At 46.0% G+C, this 21,162-nt stretch overlaps 1 protein-coding gene across 1 annotated transcript; it reads left to right on the forward strand.

Moving 5' to 3' along the window:
* Positions 1 to 4,928: 4,928 nt before the first annotated feature.
* On the forward strand, positions 4,929 to 9,881 carry LOC149352508 (uncharacterized). Its single transcript, XM_089577182.1, has 3 exons — positions 4,929 to 4,940; positions 8,126 to 8,306; positions 9,148 to 9,881. Exons 1-3 carry the CDS (start codon positions 4,929 to 4,931, stop codon positions 9,879 to 9,881), a joined length of 927 nt encoding a protein of 308 aa, XP_089433308.1.
* Positions 9,882 to 21,162: the final 11,281 nt, after the last annotated feature.

Below are 21,162 nucleotides of genomic sequence, written 5' to 3' on the forward strand. Positions count from 1 at the left end.
TAGTCTGACCTCCTTCAACGACGGCACTCGGCTTACTGACTCTGGAATGTTCGTTCTATGCGCTCCTAGTGGCAAAACGCGGTACCACAGAAGCTTTGCTGACCAAAAAATTTAGTCCGGTTTCTTTTGGGTACCCCCTCGTACATAGGCCTACAAGCTCCGCAACACCACTATGGCTACGTTGTTTTTGTAGTGCAAATTATGGATTCCATTCGGTAGGACACTTAGTCTGAATGTTATTAACAAACCGTTTTCTCTAAGGATATGTGCTGAAATACTTAAGTACACCTGAAACAACCATTTTAATATTGTGCCTAGGTAAAGGAAGTTCTGTCTACTCCATCTTTTTTGTAGTTTGTTTGTGGTGCTTTTTAACCAGGTAAATGTTCACATTCCATACTGTGATGTGTTTTTTTCAGGCCTCTCTAAAATGCTTTCCGTCACCCTTTCTGTTGTTGTATCCTGTGTACAAAGGTACAGGGTTCTTTCTATTGAAGTCTCGAATTTTTTTCTCGCGTTACCCACATAGTATTACATGAAGAGAATCAAATTTCAGTTATAATCTAAAACTGCTCAAAAAAGAGGTCATTAATACTAAGAATGAGATAGCATAGTAAAAATAATTGCACTATTTTATTGAGCATTGGTATATACCCCATCACGTACTCTGTGGCTACGTATATTAGCAAGAATAAAGCCACGGATTCATATATTAGATTTTAAAATACAAACGGCAAATCATGATTTCTAGCTAACTTATGGTTGGAAGTTTTCGGAGATGTGGCAGTGTCTTTTGAAAGATTAGCTTCCTTGAATTCAATAATATTTGATGTGGTGCGGGGATTTCACATTACCAGCAACAAACAGAGCCGTAAGTGAAAGTGCTCAGATATATCAATAATAAAATCACCAGCTGTAATCAGAGAATCATCATCCTTTCTACTCATATTGTGAAGCATCCCCTGAAACTTTCCTCACACGTGTCTTGAGGACGCGCGATGGTTATTGTGTTCCAGCCATACCCAATAGCTGGAGAGTCAACAGTGGCATATCAGCTTTGAACTAAGCAGCCAGCAACGTGAATTAGTGCGAGAAGTTACTCACAGTCATTTGCTCTTGCACTGACAGAGTATTTCTCCTGGTAGAAAATTTGTTGGCAGTTTTTGCAGTAAACAGAATTATTCATGTGCGGTACTGTAAAAATGAAAACTGTGCTCAACAAGCATGAAATTGATAATTTTATAGTATTTTGAAACATTTTCCGTTACGGGAATTTGCAGAATTTGTTACTGAATTGATGTATAAAGCACTTCCCAAAACTTCTGTCAGCATGCATGCCGATTGGAAGCTTATTATCAAGTTGGAATCGGCGGATGCAATAAAAAGTGAAATCTAAAACAGAGTTGCTACAATGCTACAACCGAATTAGTCGAGAATGACAAAATGGGAGAGGCTTGGCTACATTTTGCATGGTTCTTCTATGACTGGAGGTTCAAATGACAGCAAAAATGATTTTGGGAATGTCGCTGTAAACAAACCAGCTCGCTGTGGCCACGGCTTTCAAAATAAACAAAATAATTTATTCACCAGAGACAATATGAAACCAGGAGAAATCCACTCCATGTTTTCTTTGAAAGTCATTTCGTATTGTTCTGTAATTTACGGCTGATCGATACGGTGACCAAACAAGAAGATGAAATGTGAAAAATACGGACATGTGAGGACTGACTAAAAATAGAGCATGTTTATGCTGGATACAGAAACAAGCAGTGATTTTTTTTTTTGCGGCTGGCATCGCTAACCTTTCTAGTAGGCAACACATGAATTATTACTCAATACATGAACTACTTTGACGCGTGTCTTCATTTAGCCTTTGCATTTCCCAAAAAACGCAATACCAAAAAAGGGCAAAATAAGTATTCTTTATTACTGGCAGTTGCAAGTCTTTGAAAGTTAATAATTACACCTTTCTACAAAAGCTTTTCGATAATATACCAAGACCACTTGAATCAGCTCTCGCACTAATTTCTGCTTGATATTGAAATGAAAGTAGGCAGTTATTTTAATCGTTCTATACATGAAATGATTTTACTGCGTTAATTCATCGTTTACAGCTCGTGACAGGAGCGACAAAGAAAATCTGGCCTAAATAAAGGAGCGCTTTACTTTATTTTATCAATTTATTTAAGCCAGGCTCATTAAGGTATGTTCTAAGAAACAATTGAGCCCTTGGGGTCCTGCATTCATGGGTAATTTTACTCAGTTTGTGTGTTGTTTTAAAGTTCAAGTGATGTGCACTACACCCTAAGTTGAGTCCACTGAACAGATGCTCGACAAGCTTTGAAATAGGTTTGCGTTTACGTCAAGACGAGAGCACAAATGAGTGGAAAGAGGTGCTTCATTTGAAGTTGTCATGTGCGCGAAAACTTATTTTAGAGTTATGAACCAAATAGACCAAATAGTGACAGTCTCCGGTGTCACGGAGCATCGAGTAATTAAACCCAAATCCTTCCGGGACACGAGGGTCTTCCTCTCCGGAGTGAAAAAGTTGCCATGAACGTCCCGCGAGCCAGGAAACCAAAGTGCGTGATTCCACAGTTTTGCCTCAGTGTTCACCAAACTTCACATTCATTGCATGCGTGTCTGCCCTTTCCCGGGTGAGGCCAGGCAAGATATTATTACGAACGACAGTAGAAGTGCAATTAAGCAAACAAGGGAAGGGGAATGAGGGGCTCGTTATAAATATGAAAGAAACCAACAGCCACATAAACCAAGGGGCACAGGGGATTTTTTTAATTCATGTATTTATTTTGTGGTGTTCATCAATTTAGAATATTACTGAATATGTTATCGCTTAAAGCTAATTGATTAGAAAAGCAGAAGAAAAAACAACCACATGCCGCCGGTGGGATCCGAAAATCCCCTGTGCCCCTTGGTTTCTGTGGCTGTTGGTTTCTTTCAGTAGAAGTGCAAGTGCGCTCTGACACATGGTACGTTTTTCTTTAACAAGATCTGTCTGTAATTAAAGGCAACCGCGGCCGCCGTATTTCGATGAAAGCGAAATACAAAAACGCCAGCGTGCTTTGCAGCATCAGTGACCATTAGAGAACCCCAGGAGGAATAAATTATTCTGAAACGCTTCACTACGCCGTCCATCATAGACCATGCGTGACTTCAGGACGTTGAACCCCACAATTTAGTTTAATGGCAGGCTGTAAATGTGTTTGAGCAGCAGACGTAATGCAAGGATAGTGTTTCTCTTCGCTATGCTGCTGTAAAACTAACGCATATATTCGGGTGCTAACTACACCTGAATTTGTCCGCTAATTATTAATGTGCGTTCTCGTATTTCGAAAGCTCTGAGCAATATATCAAACAGAAAGTAGCTAGAATTACCGTAACCTGTGAAAACTTCTCGTATGCAGCCCCATGTACAGTTCTTGAATTTCCCCATTTTATTTCTCAAGTGTTTTTTTTCTGCACTTCCCAGGTTTCCAACAAAAATGCCTTGTCTGTGCTTGGTTGTTTCCGGTCGTCAAAGGTTTAGGAAGTTTAGCATCTGTACGCTTAATTACATAAAATTTAATCAGTAATTCCTAACCGTATAAGACAGTCATTAAAAGCTCAATTCGAGAAAATACTCTTCAGAGTCTTGGTCGTGACAATATTTTTCTTGTGATTTGTTGCGCTTTCAAATCTAGCTTAACTTTCGCTCACACGCATGCCTGGAACGGGTAACCGAGGGAGTCCATTAGCCTTCAACTTTGCTCAAAATCTATCGCTCAGGGGCCATTGTGAAAGTGATCGTACAACATAAGACATGAGCGTTCAAAACGTACCTGAAACTTTTTTCGACGACTGATCAGATAGCGTGCAGGAAAGTATGTCTACAGGTATTGAACGATGACGTACCAACAACGGTTCCTTGCTGGCTGTACCCTTACCAAAGGATTGCGCCACCGAATTGCATGTTTTCCGTACTATCGTCCAACTCCCGTAATAGCGTGTTGATGAGCAGCGGCGCGTGCCGGCGTGTTCTGCGCTTCATTACAGCGATAGCAAATCCACCCCCGACGCCGCACGCAGCGATCTCGGCTACTTCCGGATCCACTGGTGATCACGGCTAGACCTCCGCGGTGCGCAATCCATAATCCAACTGGCCCGAGACCAAAAGCGCCAGGCTACGTCCAGCAGGGGGTCAGCGCATAGAGGACCATAACGAACGGCGCCCCGTGCCTGACCCGAAGAGGAGAGCGGATGCTCGGCGAATGCTTGCACGGACTGGAAGGGACCCCACGCACTCACTCGCGCGGGCACGTGCCCCGGCGGCCACTGCGAACCATCCTCCGGGAGCGAGAAGCGGCAGCGCGGGGAGAGGGCACCACGCGAAGAAAGTGAGGCAGGAAGGAAGTCCAGCGTGGAAATCAAAAGTGGAAGTCAAGTTGGACGCACTCTTCGACTTCTTTCGCAGGCCGTCACCTGGTCGCTGGAGGCTCTATTCTGAGAGGACCGCGGCGAGCGAAAGTGGAACGCACACCGCCCCTCGCCCCCCGTGCGCGTCGCCGAGCGGCGGAGAGCCTCTCAAGGGGGAAAAGGGCCCCGGGGTGAAAGAAGGGGGGTCACTGGCGATGACCCCTTGTCACTCTCTGCCGGGGTTCTTCCTCCGCATTGTGGCGAGCGTCGATGCTGCAAGGGCGAGAAGGGCGGAGAGGAGACGCCGGCCATAGGCTCGGGTTGAGGCCCCCTCGCGGCCGGTACCTGCTACAGCGCTGCCCCCTTGCCGGGCCCAGCGGGTATAAGTAAGCTACCCGGACACCAACAGCACTAAGACGCTCGAGTCTCTTCTTCCTCAGTGGCTACCTGAGTTACAGCCGAGGACGAAAGACAACGCACACCTTGCACCGAGTTGTACGGTCTCGTGAGCCAGCATGCGCCCCATGGTGAGTGCCGACTAGCGGACGATGCCGCCTTCTGCGCCACGCAGTCTGCGCCCGACGGGGTTCCCAGGAGCTCAGACCTCGCCCTGGGCCCCCGCGAGGCTCAGACGAAGTGTTCCAAGGAGGAGTGTCTGCAAACAACTAAGTAAACTTAATTTTAAAGAATCAGTGTTGCGCGTTCAAATTGCCTACGTCCAAAAAGGAATCTGGCGTGAATGTTCTCTGCCTACGGGCCTGATCTTGCATAATAATTCTATGCATTCATCTTCTTGCACTACAGTATGATAGCATGCTGAAATTTCTAGTTATTGCAAGTGAGTGACAGCGAAAGGCAAAAAAGAAAAAATAAATTTGAGCTGGTGTGTTACGGGCGGTGTCTTCGTTTATATACTCCTACGACTCATAAGACCTCGAAGTTGCTGAAAATATTTTCTTCGCAGCATATATAACAACAAGGCGTAAAAATACTTGGAACGCAATGGCATCATAGAGAAAGCTTTGTAGACATTCAAACATAACCCTACTGAGAGCACCGTTCTTAAACCGCTCCTTGCATGCGTAGCTTCATTGTGGCATTGCGGATAAAGAATTCTCCACTTCCTACCAAGTTCGATGTCAAGGCCTTTCAGTGCATCGCCCGTGGTTAGGTGCAAGAAGCAAAAGCGAAAGCCGACAGCTACGCGTGCCGCCGCGAGGGAGTCAGGAATACGTAATGCCTAAGACGCTACGGAGTTTCACGTCCGTTCGTGCGCCCTGGAAAGGCTAGAGAAACTGGTCTGACTGCCCTTCCCGTCGACGACGACATGCACGCCAATATCTCAGCGTAAACGCTTCGCTCCACGCTCAGCGAAAACGAAAAGAAAGCCGTGCATGATGCATCTGCGCGGAAGTGTGCACTAGTCGGTGGATGCCGAGCTGAGGTGAAGATCTCAATTTATCGACATGTCGGTCGTGCAGTCAACCGCGGCGCCAGCATAGCGCTAGGACAATGACGACGCCGTGGGGAGGCTGAAAGATACAGGAAGGCGTCAGGAGATGCCTTGCAAGCCGTTCCGGCATTCTGTGTTCGTTGTCCCCGTGTTCCGCCTGTTACATGGCTTTCCTTTGTGCGCTCGAGCCTTCTTTCGCAAACAGTTTTAGCCTGGATTCAAGCAGAGTCGCGCGCCCCGTTTCTTTTCGGTCGGCGATGTCGGGCCTGTTATTCGCTTCCTCTGACGCGATGCATATTCTCGGAGATTGCGCTGTTTATATTTTTGTCACGAATTATGAGCCTGCTTGTCCGCCTAGCATAAATACAGAATTACCTTTTCCAATTATAAAGAAGTAAGAACGTCCGTGGCTCAACACTTACGACCAAGAGTTTCATAGCTCTTTTTAAAACATCACACGTCTAGTAACTCTTGGGTCAAGAACGCTTGCCATGACATTCCAAATAATACATATTATGCGTTTTTGCTAACCCCGTAGGCGTAATTCAGGCTGGGAAAAACGATTGAAAAGCATCCGGCGAGGGTATATAGTTTCTTATTCACTATTAGCTAAGAAAAGGCATTAAGCAAAAGAAGCTTCTTCATCATCATCTTCTTCTTCTTCTTCTTCTTATTATTATTATTATTATTATTATTATGACCAGGCCAAACATGTATCTCGTCTTCCCTTTCAGTGTCCTTTGTGAAGTTTGCGCTGTTTTGCATCGTGATGAACAACCAAATAGCCCCAAACATTAGAGCTAGACGTAAATGCTCTTGCTCAACCGTCCATCTCCGGTTAAGATCTCCAGTTAAAACTTCGCTCAAGATATCCTCCTATCTTTTCGCTGCAACGGCGCCTATACCTGCAGCTGTCATCACAATCCTCGTGTTTCAAAAGCATGGCTCTTTTCTTTAGTGTAAACTGCAGTGTTTCAATTCCAAAACAAACATCCTTCTTGTATAAGGAACTACAAGGAGAATCGCGTGAATATTCTCAGCTTCACTTTTCGCTGGGATATTTCACACTGGAGTCATTCCATTTCCTTAATCGGAATCGCGTCCTCAGGGCTTTCAATTTTTTTCAAGTTTTTATTTTGCAGCTGCACGTAAAGAACAGACGTTCTTTGAAACTACGAATATTCGTTTCTTTATAAAAAATATCTCACAAAGCGTCTCTGATCATCACCTTCGCATTTCCACGCCAATGCTTAACCGAAAAACAAAATTATACTGCAATATCAGCCGTGTTCTGATCATTGATTTCGATCTTACTCGCCGAACACACATGACAATGCGAAGATGATGGTGAAGCGGAGGTTTACAATGTTCCGTTCGACCTATCACACCTTCAAAAAAGGCGTGTTCAGGAGCAGAAAGGAGCAAGCTTCCAAGTGGGCGCGCACGCCCTCAACCTTAGCCCATTCTGAAGTCATCAGCTATGTGCGAGTCGAATTAAAAGTAAAGACAGTGTGGTCCAGTGATCTATATGCGTTGGTGGGATGAAACGCTGACACCTAAACTTTAAAAAATTGCAACGCAAAGAAACAGTCTACGTCTACTTTAATCATCCGCTGTCGTTTAACGCCACTCACAACATTATGAAATTATACAAGGCCGGGTAAGAACCATCTTTCCGCAGATGCCCTTCGTGCCGCTTTTTGGAGAGGTCTGCATAGCAACCAGTGTTCACGCTTTTTTTCCTGAAACACGTTGCATGGAATGAAATTATAGAAGCCTTCAAGACACGTACAATGTTCACTACTACTGATTCCAAAGGACAGTGACTTAAAGTTTTACACAATATTTCAAAATAACGACGAAAGCGATATAAGAATTGCCGAAGAATTTATAATTCTCGATAGCGGAGCTGCAAAGATTTGTGGTCTAGCACTTCAAAGTCTCTGAAACGAGGTGTAAATTTTTAATTTTGTTCGAGTAAGGGGATGTACTCATTTCTTTGCATATTGCTTACTGTTGTACCAAACACATTAAGAAACCGAAGCACGCAAATTTGTAAATGGAACACTGACTTCGTGTGTCCGTGACTCTAGATAGGCAATGATGTTAAATATAGGATACATTTTACTTTACAGCTAAAGGAAAGTTTTGCAGCCGTTCCCTGAACTCATAAGCTGTCTCTCGTTGATGGTCATAGAATGAATAGAAAACATGTCACTGTTATGGAGTGCTAACATTAGTCTTTTTTTCCCCTCACAGATTGTGCTAGCCTCCCTGATAGGGATGGCGCTAGCAGGTAACCTCGGCGGAGGCGGCGGTGGCGGCGGCTGGCAAGCCGGCGGCGGCGGCGGAGGCTGGCAAGGCGGTGGTGGCGGCGGCGGTTGGCAAGCTGGCGGAGGAGGAGGTGGCTGGCAAGCCGGTGGCGGCGGCGGCGGCGGCGGTGGTGGTGCGCACTGAAGATTTCTTTTATAAGCGCGGAATTGCATGATCGTCGTTGAATCTCACGCAACTTGTAATCTCTTGCGACATAGACGAACGCTTCTCCCTAAATTTCTGAAGACTTATCGCACCAAACTGACGTAGCCAAAAGAATAGTGCCTGCAAAAACTCTTGTATTCCCCTTGAGGCTTCACAACAACTGGCACATAAAAGGATTTGCGGCCAGAAACGTGCAACACCATAATTTGCACTCAAATCATGGCTTCTACTCCTTTTTTCCTATTGCTCTTAACGGCCAGCGGTGACCGCCAGCTCGACAGGAGAATGCGTCGCTATACGGCTGCAGCGCCATTCGTTATATATGTAAAAATAGATACGGTCACCCAGTCAAGACAGCAGCCCCGCAACTAATTACGTGATTTGGTAACCTCGAGCAATCATAGTATTACTGTCAGCAGTTGTCTTTTCCTTGGGAGATGTTAAACACAGCAGTCGTAGAAAAAAGACCAGAAATTTTGCGTGAGACCATGAGCGCGAGGCGCAAGATGCTTAAGGAAGAATCGTGCTTGTCAATTCTTAAGGAGCATAAGAACTTAAGATCGCGAAGTTCCGGCGTAAAGAGCTTCTTTAGTAAGTACTCAGCTGCATGCTCATGGGATGTGCCAAGGCTTTAGAACAACACGCAGTTTCTGTTTAATGGAAGTCTCCGCACCTGGCATTCAAAAGGTTTTCGCATGAATCCTCCACTTCAATATTAAGCCTTCAAGTGTTCAATTCTTCCATACCCCGATAGTGAGCCCATAAGCGACATCACTTTCTTTACTTGAAACACTTCGTTTCAGGAGGCGGTAAGCACGTCTACATCATTCGTAAAGTCAGCGGCGGCGGAGGCGGCGGCGGCGGTGGCGGCGGTGGCTGGCAACCGTCGGGCGGCGGCTGGATGCTGGGCGGCGGAGGCGGCGGCGGCGGCTGGCAATTAGGCGGCGGCGGCGGTGGAGGTGGATGGCAACCCGGCGGAGGCGGTGGTGGCGGATGGCAAGCCGGCGGCGGCGGAGGCGGCTGGCAAGCCGGCGGAGGAGGAGGAGGTTGGCAAGCCGGCGGAGGTGGAGGAGGCTGGCAAGCCGGCGGAGGCGGTGGCGGAGGATGGCAAGCCGGTGGAGGAGGAGGAGGCTGGCAAGCCGGTGGTGGTGGAGGCGGCGGTGGAGGCGGCGGAAAGCACGTCTTCGTTGTGCGCACCACGAGCAAATTTGGCGGTGGTGGAGGCGGAGGACATGGTGGTGGTGGCGGCGGCTATGGTGGTGGCGGATTCGGTGGAGGCGGTTTTGGTGGAGGCGGCCATGGTGGTGGTGGCGGCGGCGGAGGCAAGCATGTCTTCCTTGTCAAGACCACGACAACAAGCAGTGGAGGCGGTGGCGGCCATGGTGGCGGCGGCGGCGGCGGTGGCTGGCAAGCCGGAGGAGGTGGAGGTGGCTGGCAAGCCGGTGGCGGCGGCGGCGGATGGCAGGCCGGCGGAGGAGGCGGAGGCTGGCAAGCTGGTGGTGGCGGTAGCGGCGGCGGAGGTGGCGGCTGGTGGTAATCTACCTGTCCTTAGCTTCGCCACCACGTCGCAGATGGAAAAGGCGCTGTTTCCGCCCTATGTGTAAGTTTTCATTTGTTTTGAGAAATTAAGAATCATAAGTATGCAATTAATGTTCCACGACAACACGGGAAAACTGTTAAATTGAAGCAGTTGTCAAACCATTGGAAACGACAGTACAATTGATGTTTGGTAGCTCATAAAATTTTTGCAGCATTTAGTTTCATTCCGCAGAGCGTAAGAGAAGCGGTTGCACAGTTTTCGCGAGGCTAAGCAGATATTTCAGACTTTATTTCAGATGAAGTTTCTTCTTGTCTAAAGGAGCCTGCATGCTTGTTCATTCCAACCCGTAACCAGGTTCATTCCAGTTTGAGTGTACATAATTCTTCGGACTGAAACTTCAACTCTATAGCCTGCATCTGGCGCGATCATTTTTGTTATCTTTACATAGCTGCAGATAAAGTGTTGTTAAGGTTGCTGAATTGTGTGTCCTATTGGTTGTGTTATGCAGTTTTCGGACATCTTCTTTAACATTGCAGAGGGTGCCGCCAATCACTGCCAAACGCACGAGAGATGGTGGAACCTTGCCAAAGTCGAACACCGATGTACCTCACCAAACGTCGAGGAATATCCTTGTATATGAATGTACAAAGCACACCTTTTATGTTGACGAATAAACACAAAATGCCAAAGATGGGAACATCGCCAAACACTGCCTCCCCTTTCGTTCATTTTTGGTTATTTCTTGTTTGTCTCCGTGGCGAAAGTAGAAGTCATTCACTGGTACCTCCTGAGATCCGGAAATATTTCGAGGGAGAGTACGTGCCCGCCTGTTCCACGATGTAGATTTGCTTGGAGATATGCAAAAGAAAACAAAAATCATCCCGGTAGAATTTATTTATAAGCAGAAGTAAACGATGAGTGAACTATAAATTTGAATTTCAGAACGAATTCTCATGAAGTTGAAACTCACAGTTGTCAGGAAGCATATCATGAGCAGGCGAGCAGGGAAATATTGAATAGATCTAAAATTTTTATATGGGATGCTGGGTAAAATTTCTTACAGTACTGCGCAAACCAGAAACCACTCGCAAAAATGATGCTGAAAAACTTTTTCTGCAACTGACCTCCAGCTTGGGCTTTGGGCTTTCTCCTGATTCAGCCTTTCAGAGAGCCGCTAAATACTTTCGGTCGCCTTTCTGTGTGCGGTAAATAATTCTGACGGGCTGCGCTTTAAGAAGGTCACAGTGGCAAGTTTTCATCTTACACACATTGTTAAATTTCCTGGGCCAAGTTCTACATACCCTATATGCCAACCAGGGAGTGGGGAGAAAAGTGAAATATTGGCAAGAAGCGATAAAACGTCAACTTAATTTTCTTGAACAGTTTCATTAGCCTCATAGTGGTGGTGCTTCAACCAGTAAAACAGAGTGCCTTGAAAAAGACCATTCTGGCAAAAGCTGGCGAGATGAAACACAAATGACTGAGAAGATTAATGCAAAAGTTAATGTGATGCAACGGCTGAACTATTGAATGGCGCTTGGAATTTTATTAGCGCAGAAGTGTGCAGTAGAGTTTACATCCTTCCAAATGTGAGAAAAGTTAAAAATAGCCATAACTGATATATGCTTAGCGCGAAATAACAAAGATGCAGTGCGGATATCTTAGAATGGTGCGAAATTACGGGTAGAAAAGTACGCTTCACGCCATAACGCTTTGCACTGCGCTCGGCTCCCGGCAACTTTGTGCGATGTCGCTTTCTTGAAAAAGGACATGAACGTCACATTTTTAGGATCAGCCAAGTGATTATTTTTTGCATAACATACATGAGGATGGCTCTGGCACTCGTCCTGCACTCTTCTATACTGCCGCGTGGTAAAGGAATAGCGTAGTGCGATTTTCCTAACTAACTAAACATTAATACCAAACTGCTCATAGCTTCAGTTGACAGTGCATGGATGCGCTACGCATGTGAAAATGGCCCAAATTTCGTTTGGGCCCGTACAACACTACGCACCCCCCGCACGTTCCGGACCACATTCTAAGCGAAAATTTCTACGATGTCACTTTATTTAAAGAGGCGTGTAAGTTTGTTTTGCTATGGCGGCGCCAAGAGATTGCTTCTAGTCAAGTTCGCGCGCGCGTGCGTGCGTGCGTGTGCGTGCGTATGCGTATGCATGTGCGTGTGCGTGCGTGCGCGCGTGTGTGTGCGTGTGCATGTGTGTGTTTGCGTGTGTGTGCGTGCGTGTGTGTGTGTGTGCGTGCGTGTGTGTTTGTGTGTTTGTGTGTGTGTGTGTGTGCGCGTGCGTGCGTGTGTGTGTGTGTGGGTGTGTGTGTGGCGCGCATTTAATAACTATGGCTTGGTGGATAAGTAGCGCACGTAATGTCGGTAGGTTGTTTTCCTACCATTCAGAACATTTGACTCTTCTGATACATTTACCGTCCGGTACCTGACTCATGACTTCGCTCCGGTATCTATGTACTGCAGTCGCCGTATCGAAACTGTAGCAGAATCTAAGATCAGCCACAAGATTGCCATATCGCTGTAGTAGACATTTCAGCGCAGGCTTTCTTTCTGGTTCAGAAAATCTTGAGTTATAGGCTGCGTCTGGCTCATTCGCTCTCACTGCAGCAAACACACCACAACGTGTCTCGGAGGCTATGGAGTTCAACGGTTCAGCGCGAGTATATTTCGAAGGTTGGATTACCGACAGCATGGGCGCATAACCATGGAGTTGAAATACGAACGCTGCCGCGCATGCACTAACGAACCCCTGTTGATCGAAGTTAATATGGAATCCCGCATTACTTCGCGCACATTTAAAAACGCATTTATTCAGTATTTTATGAGCAGGAACTTCAAGCACCAGGCGTTTCGTAGAAGCCTTAAACACATGAACTCCACAATGGGGCTGACCATCACTGTCTGCGCTGTGCATCCGAGATAATCCCGGCTCACCAACTCCACAATTTGGATAGCTTTAGAAGCTACTGCAAGCGACAAAAGCTGACTTCCGCAGGAGGTGAACACATTCGTAGTAGGCGCACTTCATTCCACAAGCTTGCGTAGCCTACTAGGAAGTGTTTCAGTGTTGGTATTTTTTCCTGAACTTTTTATTTGCGGTCACCGAGATCGTTTCGCTTATGCAGTGTGGTTGCTTATTCCGCGTTCCTACAACGCAGCGGAGCAAAAAAACAGAAGCTTCAAGGCTCAAACACACTCAGACGCAGCGTTCATGATCGTGCGCAATCGTTGCCCTTTCATGCCTGGGCGGCAACTTATGCTGTCTACGGTTCGAGTTTTTCACTCAGCTGCACTATGCGTCGCTAGCAAGTTCTCCCGTCCTCACCACCGTTGCCGTCCCGGCTGCTGGAGCTCGTGAATGTCAACATGCAGCATACGCTCAAAGCCACTGTTTTTTTTTTTTTAACGGAAAGTTACGGCCGCCTCAAGTTTTGTGTCGGTATCTTGTTTTCCCGTCTTCGAAAAAGAGTGATGACATCTATCCACTCAAGAAGCAAGCAGATTTCGCGGATTGGTGCACATCGTAGAATTATATTGCCTCTTAATGTGCAGATTCGCTATCATTTTTTTTCTGTAACTTCTTAATAGGCTTTCGAGGCACGAGGCTGTATGCTCTCGTCCATATTTGTGTAGCATCAAGGGCACTTCTGAAAACTAAGTACGCTAACTTCTGCGTAAGTGGTCTTTAATAACTCACACGTAAACCCCTTTTGAGTGGGTTTTAGCTGAGGAACCTGTTGCTCTTGATAAAGTACTCAATTAATTTTACTGCAGCAAGGAGCGCGAAGGTAGCAAGCCGCTGTCTGTTCGTTGGAAAGCATCGAAACGAACAAGTACATGAATATTGAAGTCAACTACTACACAGCCCTCAAGAGAGTAAGGCATTCAGGTCAGGTACTGACACTTGGAGAGTATGCAGGCCGCACCCTACGGCACGAGCGACAGAAACATGAGAAATAAGACTAAACACTGCCTTGTCGCAGAGGAATAACAAATCAACACTGCTTGGCAGTGCTTAGCGCAGCATCGTGAAATTTAAGCAAAAGAAACAGGTCCAGACAAGAATTTGCAGTTCGCGTGCGAATGGTGAACAGCGTGGCGACAGTCGGCGCTGCACGCTCAGGCCTGGCATTCCAGGAGACCCGAAGACACTGCTCCATCATTTCGCGCTGTAGGGTCGGCGGAGAGCCTCTGACATCTCACGCAGTGGCAGGAAGAATGCATTGCAGCAGCAACGCATGCGCGTCTGGTGTCTGCGAAAACGACCTCTCGGGCCTGAAAGGAGCGGAAGCTGTCCGACGTCTCACTGGCTTTTGTCCGGCTGCTTAGAGCAACCGGTCACCGATGGACGGACCGATACCCCCCCGACACTGACAGGACACTGCGAGCGGCGCCTGTAAGTGCCCTACGCGGGACGACCCACGCCTGCACGCGTGCGCGAGCACTTTTGTTTCGCAGGGCAGGTCACACCGGAAGTGTGTGTTCGACGCAGCAAGATACCGTGCCTAATTGCTTCCGGCAGACGCGAAAGGAACCCGGCAAACGCCTGAACCTCGGCGCGTCACGATCAGGGTCACGGTTGCTTTCGGGACTGCATCGTCAATGTAGTACGTGCAAGCGCGCGATGTACGACCGCGCACGGCGTAATGGACATTATAGATTGGACGTGTACCGAATAGAACAGCAGGTGGTTCAGAATGATCATTGAACTGTTCAACGAAGCACTTGGGAAGTACGCGCGGACTGTTTATGGACGCGACAGTAATGGGTTATACTAAAGCCCAAGCTGTTATGGGTCAAGTTTATTCATACGGCACGTCTGGTGCAATGCGATTAAGATCGCGGAAGGAAATGTGTGTATAGCGTTGCCTGTGCGTAATAAGCGCTTACACACCCCGACAATGAAAATAGAGAAGTTTGACGACAGGGAGGGTGAAAATAATCGATCCATTAGGGTGGCCGTTGTAGTGTAGTGTAGCAGTGCATCATTAGTGTTCACTAATAAAAATGAAAGAAGTGACCCCGAACGTCCAAATCCGCTGACTACCGAGTATAAAAGTTAAGTTGCTGAGGACTTTCTATCCCTGAGTACAAACGCGAGGCTATTCGCCGGTTCAGTAAAGGCTGCGGCGATTGCATTTCGATGAAAGCAAACGTCTGCTTGCTGAGGATTCATTACAGGAAAAGAGCTCGAAGTAAGGGCAATAAGCCCGCAGTCCCCCACTTCTGCGTGCCTCGTATCCTCGTGAAGAGCTTTGGAAAGTGAAAATAAAAAATATAAAAAATAAATATATAAATATAAACTATATATAATATATAAATTTTTGCAGTAAAAGTGAACTAGTGTTAATTTGAAGCTAGCACGCTGAGGTCACCATCAAAGCTGTCACGCATACAAATGTTTGGGCTATTGTTTTGCCCCACAGACTAGTCGTTTTGGAAGCTTTTCGCGGATCATATTATTACAACTAGCCAGCAATAAAAGGATCTGGGCAACTCCCATTCAACTCCTATTCAAGATACCTTGATGCCGGCGGCCAAATTTGCACAAATAAAATGATGTACTACCAAAAGTGCTAAAATGATGCAGGCACAACTAAACGCAATATAATTTGCGAGCGTATTTATGCAGCAAAATGTGATGTGGCTTCGCCTTCGCATTCTCACCACCATCCATTAAGTATTCGATACTACGGGACAGAAAGCAAAAAAAAAATTCAAACGCAGGTACCTCTCCATAAATACAACGCAAAAATCTGAGCTTTCAGCGAACGCCCATGAAGTCATTTATGCTTGTCGGATCTTTCGCTGTCTTTCTCTCTTGCTTTCTAAGTCCACCCAACCGGTATCTCCCAGAGAGCAAAGTAGCAAATATATTCAATACGAAGTTTTCTGCCGCGTTAAAAAGGCTCCTTGCCTGATTTAGTGAATTCGTTAAATGTCTGAAATGGTTGCCACTGCTACATCGCGCCAAAATACGTGCGCTTTCTAGAAGTTTGCAGGCAAACCAACCTCTCCAGTGCGCGTAAATCGCCGATAAAGCCTAAATTTGTTGGCCCACAGCGCGGAAGTTAACCGCATTTTCGAAATTCTAAAAACTGATATGGATATTAATTATGGTGGGCGACAAGCCTCTCAATAGGAGCGTAAGGAGCGTAAGAGTAGCAGTTAAAAGCTTAACTATTTAATATCAGTTAAACAGCCTACTATATAGCACATGTCGGCCGCATTCTGATGTACCACAAAACTGACCATGTTGTGCCGAAAAAGCTCCCTTCTAACTCAAAAAGCCTATTTTTAAAAATTTCGTGAAGTCGTAGGAGAAACACCCGAAGCGCACACATATCACAGCGCATGGCGACAAAACGATCAGTTACCGGATCTTTTTCATAATAACTGAAATATCAAGGGGCTTATCAGCAAAAGCTTTCTGTATCGGTTACTACACTAAGTTCTGCATTTTAACGCAGCTGAAGAAATGGTGCGCTTGTCGCAGTACTTGTCTCGTAAAACAAGCAGTCTATACTTACGTCAGAGGCGATTACAACAGCAACAAATAAAGGCATAATATAGCTCGTCGCCTCTCGTAATTTTTGTCGACACCACCTGCAGCCGCTAGAGGGCAAACGGGGTACTGAGATTCTCCTGGATGCAGGAACCACCCAAGTCACTCAGTTTCTCTGGACCGAAGGAACCACTTCGAAAGGTTCAGCATTCAACAGGTGCAACAGGTATGTGTGCAAGATGCACTTGTGATGTCAAAAAATTTGTCGGGCAATAATTGGCCACAAAAACTAATTTTAGTTCCTTGATACGACTTCGATCATACTTGACCAATTTGTCGATGCCCAGAAGGTACGTCCCATAATGTTGACATGCGTCTTTGGCGCTCAAAGAACACTAACGACGACGATGGCGACACGAAAAAAAGTGCTAGTTCAGTTATTCATTGCAGAATTGACCTTCTTTCACATACCTTAGTGCGTATCATATTGGAGAACTTGTCAACATGCAGGCGTCTGGCAACCAAAAATGGTTTTACACCCTTTTTTTGCGCTAGCGAATTTCAGTATTGCGTACACAGTAATGCTTGCGTTAAGCCACTGCCTAACCAGGAGGGGATGCCCAACAAACGCCATTCGAGTACCAGCTATTCCATGCTTTCGATTGCGGGCGCAACTTCCCCATTTTGGTGAGTGTATGACGTTTACCTGCGCTAAGCGACGTACGTTGACATAAAAAGAACTGTAGCGCAACCAAGACGTACACTAGAGAGCACCACACAGGACTAGCGCTAAACTTCATCTAACTTTATTCACTATCAGCGCAGCAAATATAAGGAAAAACCAGGACACGTGCAGACAGATACCAGTTCCCACACAACACTATCTACATAACCGTTCAAGATACGCCATTTCCGATTTGAAGAGGCTCACCGACATATCGCTAACAAAAAATACACCTCTCTTTCTTATATTAAATGCTTCGAATAGTTCCCTTGCCCTTGAATCTTTGCTTTTACATAAAATCTTTATCTCGTGAAACCGTGGTTGATACTTTTTGCAGTACTTGCATCTAGCCTGTGGCAAATGTTCTGCCGCTCGAGGGCATTCATAACACTCAGCGCAGTGCTGAGAAAGGTGTGCACCACTTACATCTTTTACTGACCGGGCGTGCTCTCCTGCCCTTTCATTGATGCACCGCCCTGTTTGCGCTACAGTTCATTTCTTACAACATGCACCATCTAGCCCAACAAAAAGTTCTTCTATACGTTGACATAGCGACAGCTTTTAAATCTAGTGGCTGTATTGAAAGCAAATTCGCCATTCTTGCTGCGCTGCTGGATATGCCCACTGGAAATAATTTACACATCAATCCTTCATATTGCTCCACTTAACTCAAATGACAGAGTGATCAGCTGTTCCTAAGCCTAACGCGACGGACCTTTCCTCTGACACCGTTTCGTTATTGTGGTGAATCGATGAATACACTTCCCTCAAACGCTCAGATTCCTGTGCCTGTGGATCGAAAAGTTAAACACATAAAACACGGTAAAACGTACACGTAGGGCACATTATCCACAAGCGGACTTTTGTGTTTGATGCGTTAGGACGGAAATGCTATGCTAAGACCGTCAGTTTCCGTCCCTAATAGCCAACGTATGCACCACTGGCAGCGTACGTTCCACTCAGCGTTCGCTAGAAGGAAACTCGCTGATCTCTTCGTCGTGGTTTCAAAGCGCAATGTGCTTTAACCGCAGAAGTGCGATTCGGAGGTACGCAGATGCGTGAAGCGACCTAAGCCTCCGCATTTTCGCTAACGCTAACTAGTCCCAACTGCTACAAAGCGTGAGAGTGTGTCAACGCGAAGCGCAGCCTCGGAAGAGCCAGCTGCTTTACAGCGCTGACCCTTCCATACCTGTCTGTGACATGGACTTACCCAGACGCTCGCAAGGTAAGACGTGGCGCGACCTGACAAAAGAGCCGCCCCGACAGCGCCTACCCTCGAGTGCGGTTCCGATGTGGACTGGCCCAGGAGGTTAAAGAGCAGAGTGCTTTGAATGCACGAAGCGAGAGGCAGCTGGGGGCACACACGCGACACTCGCAGACTGGCTGTGCACTTATTTCGCCTTGTCCCTGCAGAGCAGCGAGGACGATGTGCACAAATGCGTGGAAGTTCCCTCGGAGCAGGCGACTAGTTAAAAGAAGTGAAGAGCTGCACGAAGGGAGGTTGAAGCTATTGGAGCAAGCGTTTAATATTGTGCGCCACCATAATCGTCGCTTACCTGCAACTTTGCAAGCAATAATTAAAAAAATAGAAAAGATCAATAGACAGCGCCATTAATCATATAAGAAAGAACAAAAAGTTATCAAAAAGATACACGTACTTACAGTTCCATTTTGTACACAAGTTAATAACACATTTCTAAGGAACCTAAAAAACAAGCGTTTACTGCATATTGCCACGTGCCTAGCATCTTCATGCGTGGTAATGCGGCGTTTAACTATCGACGTGGCTCTGGGCATTAAAATGACCGACCTCATTCTTGGGCTCTCCCCTACGCCTACCTGCACGGCTCTCCTTGGGTCGTCCCAATATCATTGAAAAGTTGAAAGACTACTGACAGCGCAAGGTTGATTTTTATTGCCAAATTCTAGGCGAACAACCGGATATATGTGAGAATAGCATGATCTAGTAATATTCAGCTTTTATATGAACCTGTTGAATATTAGAGGTCGTTAGACCTCCTAATAATAGTAAAATTCCTTCACAAACTCGCTCTTTAATTAGTGGTAACAGTACGAATGATGATCTCGTGTAAAAGTAATGGACGCTAAAAAACAACAATAAAATATTGCCGTCGTTCAAAGCGTTGTTGGGATAGGCTAGGCGCAAAAATAAAACTCACAGTTATTTGAGTTGAATAAAAAATTCAAATCCGTTTTTTTTTGTGTCTTTGGCCATTACCTTTTCGGGTGCAATATTTTTCCTATTTTCCTTCTACATCGTGTATCCTTGAGGGTAGAATCAGCGTTATTTTCTTTACTATATGTGTTCCCCTGTCGCTTCTTACACTAACCTAGAAAGAGAACAGGCGAAACGTCGGCGACATATTTTCGATACGGAAAGCGGCATCAGTTCCACCGGGAAATCATCGCGGGCTCGCTCGGTGCGGCTAACAAGAAAAGCGTCATGCCATTCGGCTGCGGCGATTCAGGTTTCTGATAGAACTTGTTTGTTTCCCCGAAAAGCTCGGAAAGTGTGCGCTCTCTCGGTGAATGTTAATTGGCTGCAAGTAGCACATAGGCCATCCTCAATCGTGTTGGCGGTCGCTGAGAGCATGTCCTCCACGTGCCAACATATCGTTGTTTCCTTCGTGGGACGACTGGTAGAGAATTAAAGCTTCTCTTTTTCCGCTTTTCTGCCTCATATCCTCATGAATGAAAGATGTGAGCTAACACTAGCGAAGGCAGGAAATGCCGTAATGCTTCTGGGAAGCGTGCTCATCCAGGTCTCAAAGGCACCGAGCAACGACCGCTTCTTGCGAACATAAATAGCAGGGATACTAGCCCGCGTGTGAAGACACTCAGAATAGAGATACCCTTGCAGCCAGAAATATTAACAGTCGAGCTGCTGAGGTACTCCCTGCTGCTTACGCCCGAAGAGCGCACAAGAACAAGCTGCGCGTGATTCGCTGTAGCGGTTGGTTTTAGGTTGAATGCCATCAGTATCTTTACATTACGGTGTTGTTTATTGCTATACGAACTACATTCCCAATTGTCTTCACATTTTATTCAATAAATAAAAAAAATGTTTCGCACACGGAGACCGGTGGAAGCGGTCAAGCCGAGCATCGATGCAAGCTTCACTGCGTGTCCGACGCAACGATCTGGGTTAAATGGCATATAAAATCAAAATAATTCAGTTCTAGGGTTTTCCTACACTCGTGGAAACAAATTCGTTCCACTGTGACAAACACAATTAGGAAAAACTTACACGAGATGACTGGTTGGTAAATAAAATTGAGACGGCACTTTGCTGCCTCTTAGTCTCCTTCGCGCGTCTATTTAAAGCATGGAATAGCCTAATATTGCGAACATTGAATTAAAGTCCTGTTGTTCCAGCGTTGGGTAGTTTCTGGGCTCTACATTGCAGAACTGTGAAAGAAAAAAGTGGCAGATTTCTTTTATATAGTAACAACATGAAAACAAAGGTATAAACTTGTTCAATAGGTATTTGCGGGCACATGCAATAGATCAGAACTAAGATTCAAAATCACTGCTGTGCTTGAAGGTGCATGTAGTCCGGACACCCTTGAAACGTTAGTCTCCCGCCGGTAGATTTCACTTTTGCAATGACACAGCATGCCTTTTGTATCTCTGGCAGCCGAAACTTTGAATTTGCTTGATAAAATATGTTGAAGATGTCGTTTACGCAATAATGTGAGGATTTAACCGTTTTATGCGCGCAAAGAAACAGTATTAATTTTATTACACCCAGTATCTAAACGCTATACGCTGGGAATTACAATGACTCCTTGAAGCAACAATGGAAACGAACAAGTAGCCTGACATTCAGCATTAACCTTTGCTGCAAATTGAACCTATATGCAGTACGACTGAACCGACAAGTTTTCGTTGGCGTAAGAATAAATGCACGGCCTTGGATCTGCCGACACTGTGCGAACATGATCTAGCAGCAAGAATTAAAAAAGAGAGAAATCGCGATACATGGCCATGAATTAACATGATTATA

Source organism: Amblyomma mixtum, chromosome 3, assembly GCF_055824585.1.
Source record: "Amblyomma mixtum isolate Tamu chromosome 3, ASM5582458v1, whole genome shotgun sequence".
NCBI classification, from domain to species: domain Eukaryota; kingdom Metazoa; phylum Arthropoda; class Arachnida; order Ixodida; family Ixodidae; genus Amblyomma; species Amblyomma mixtum.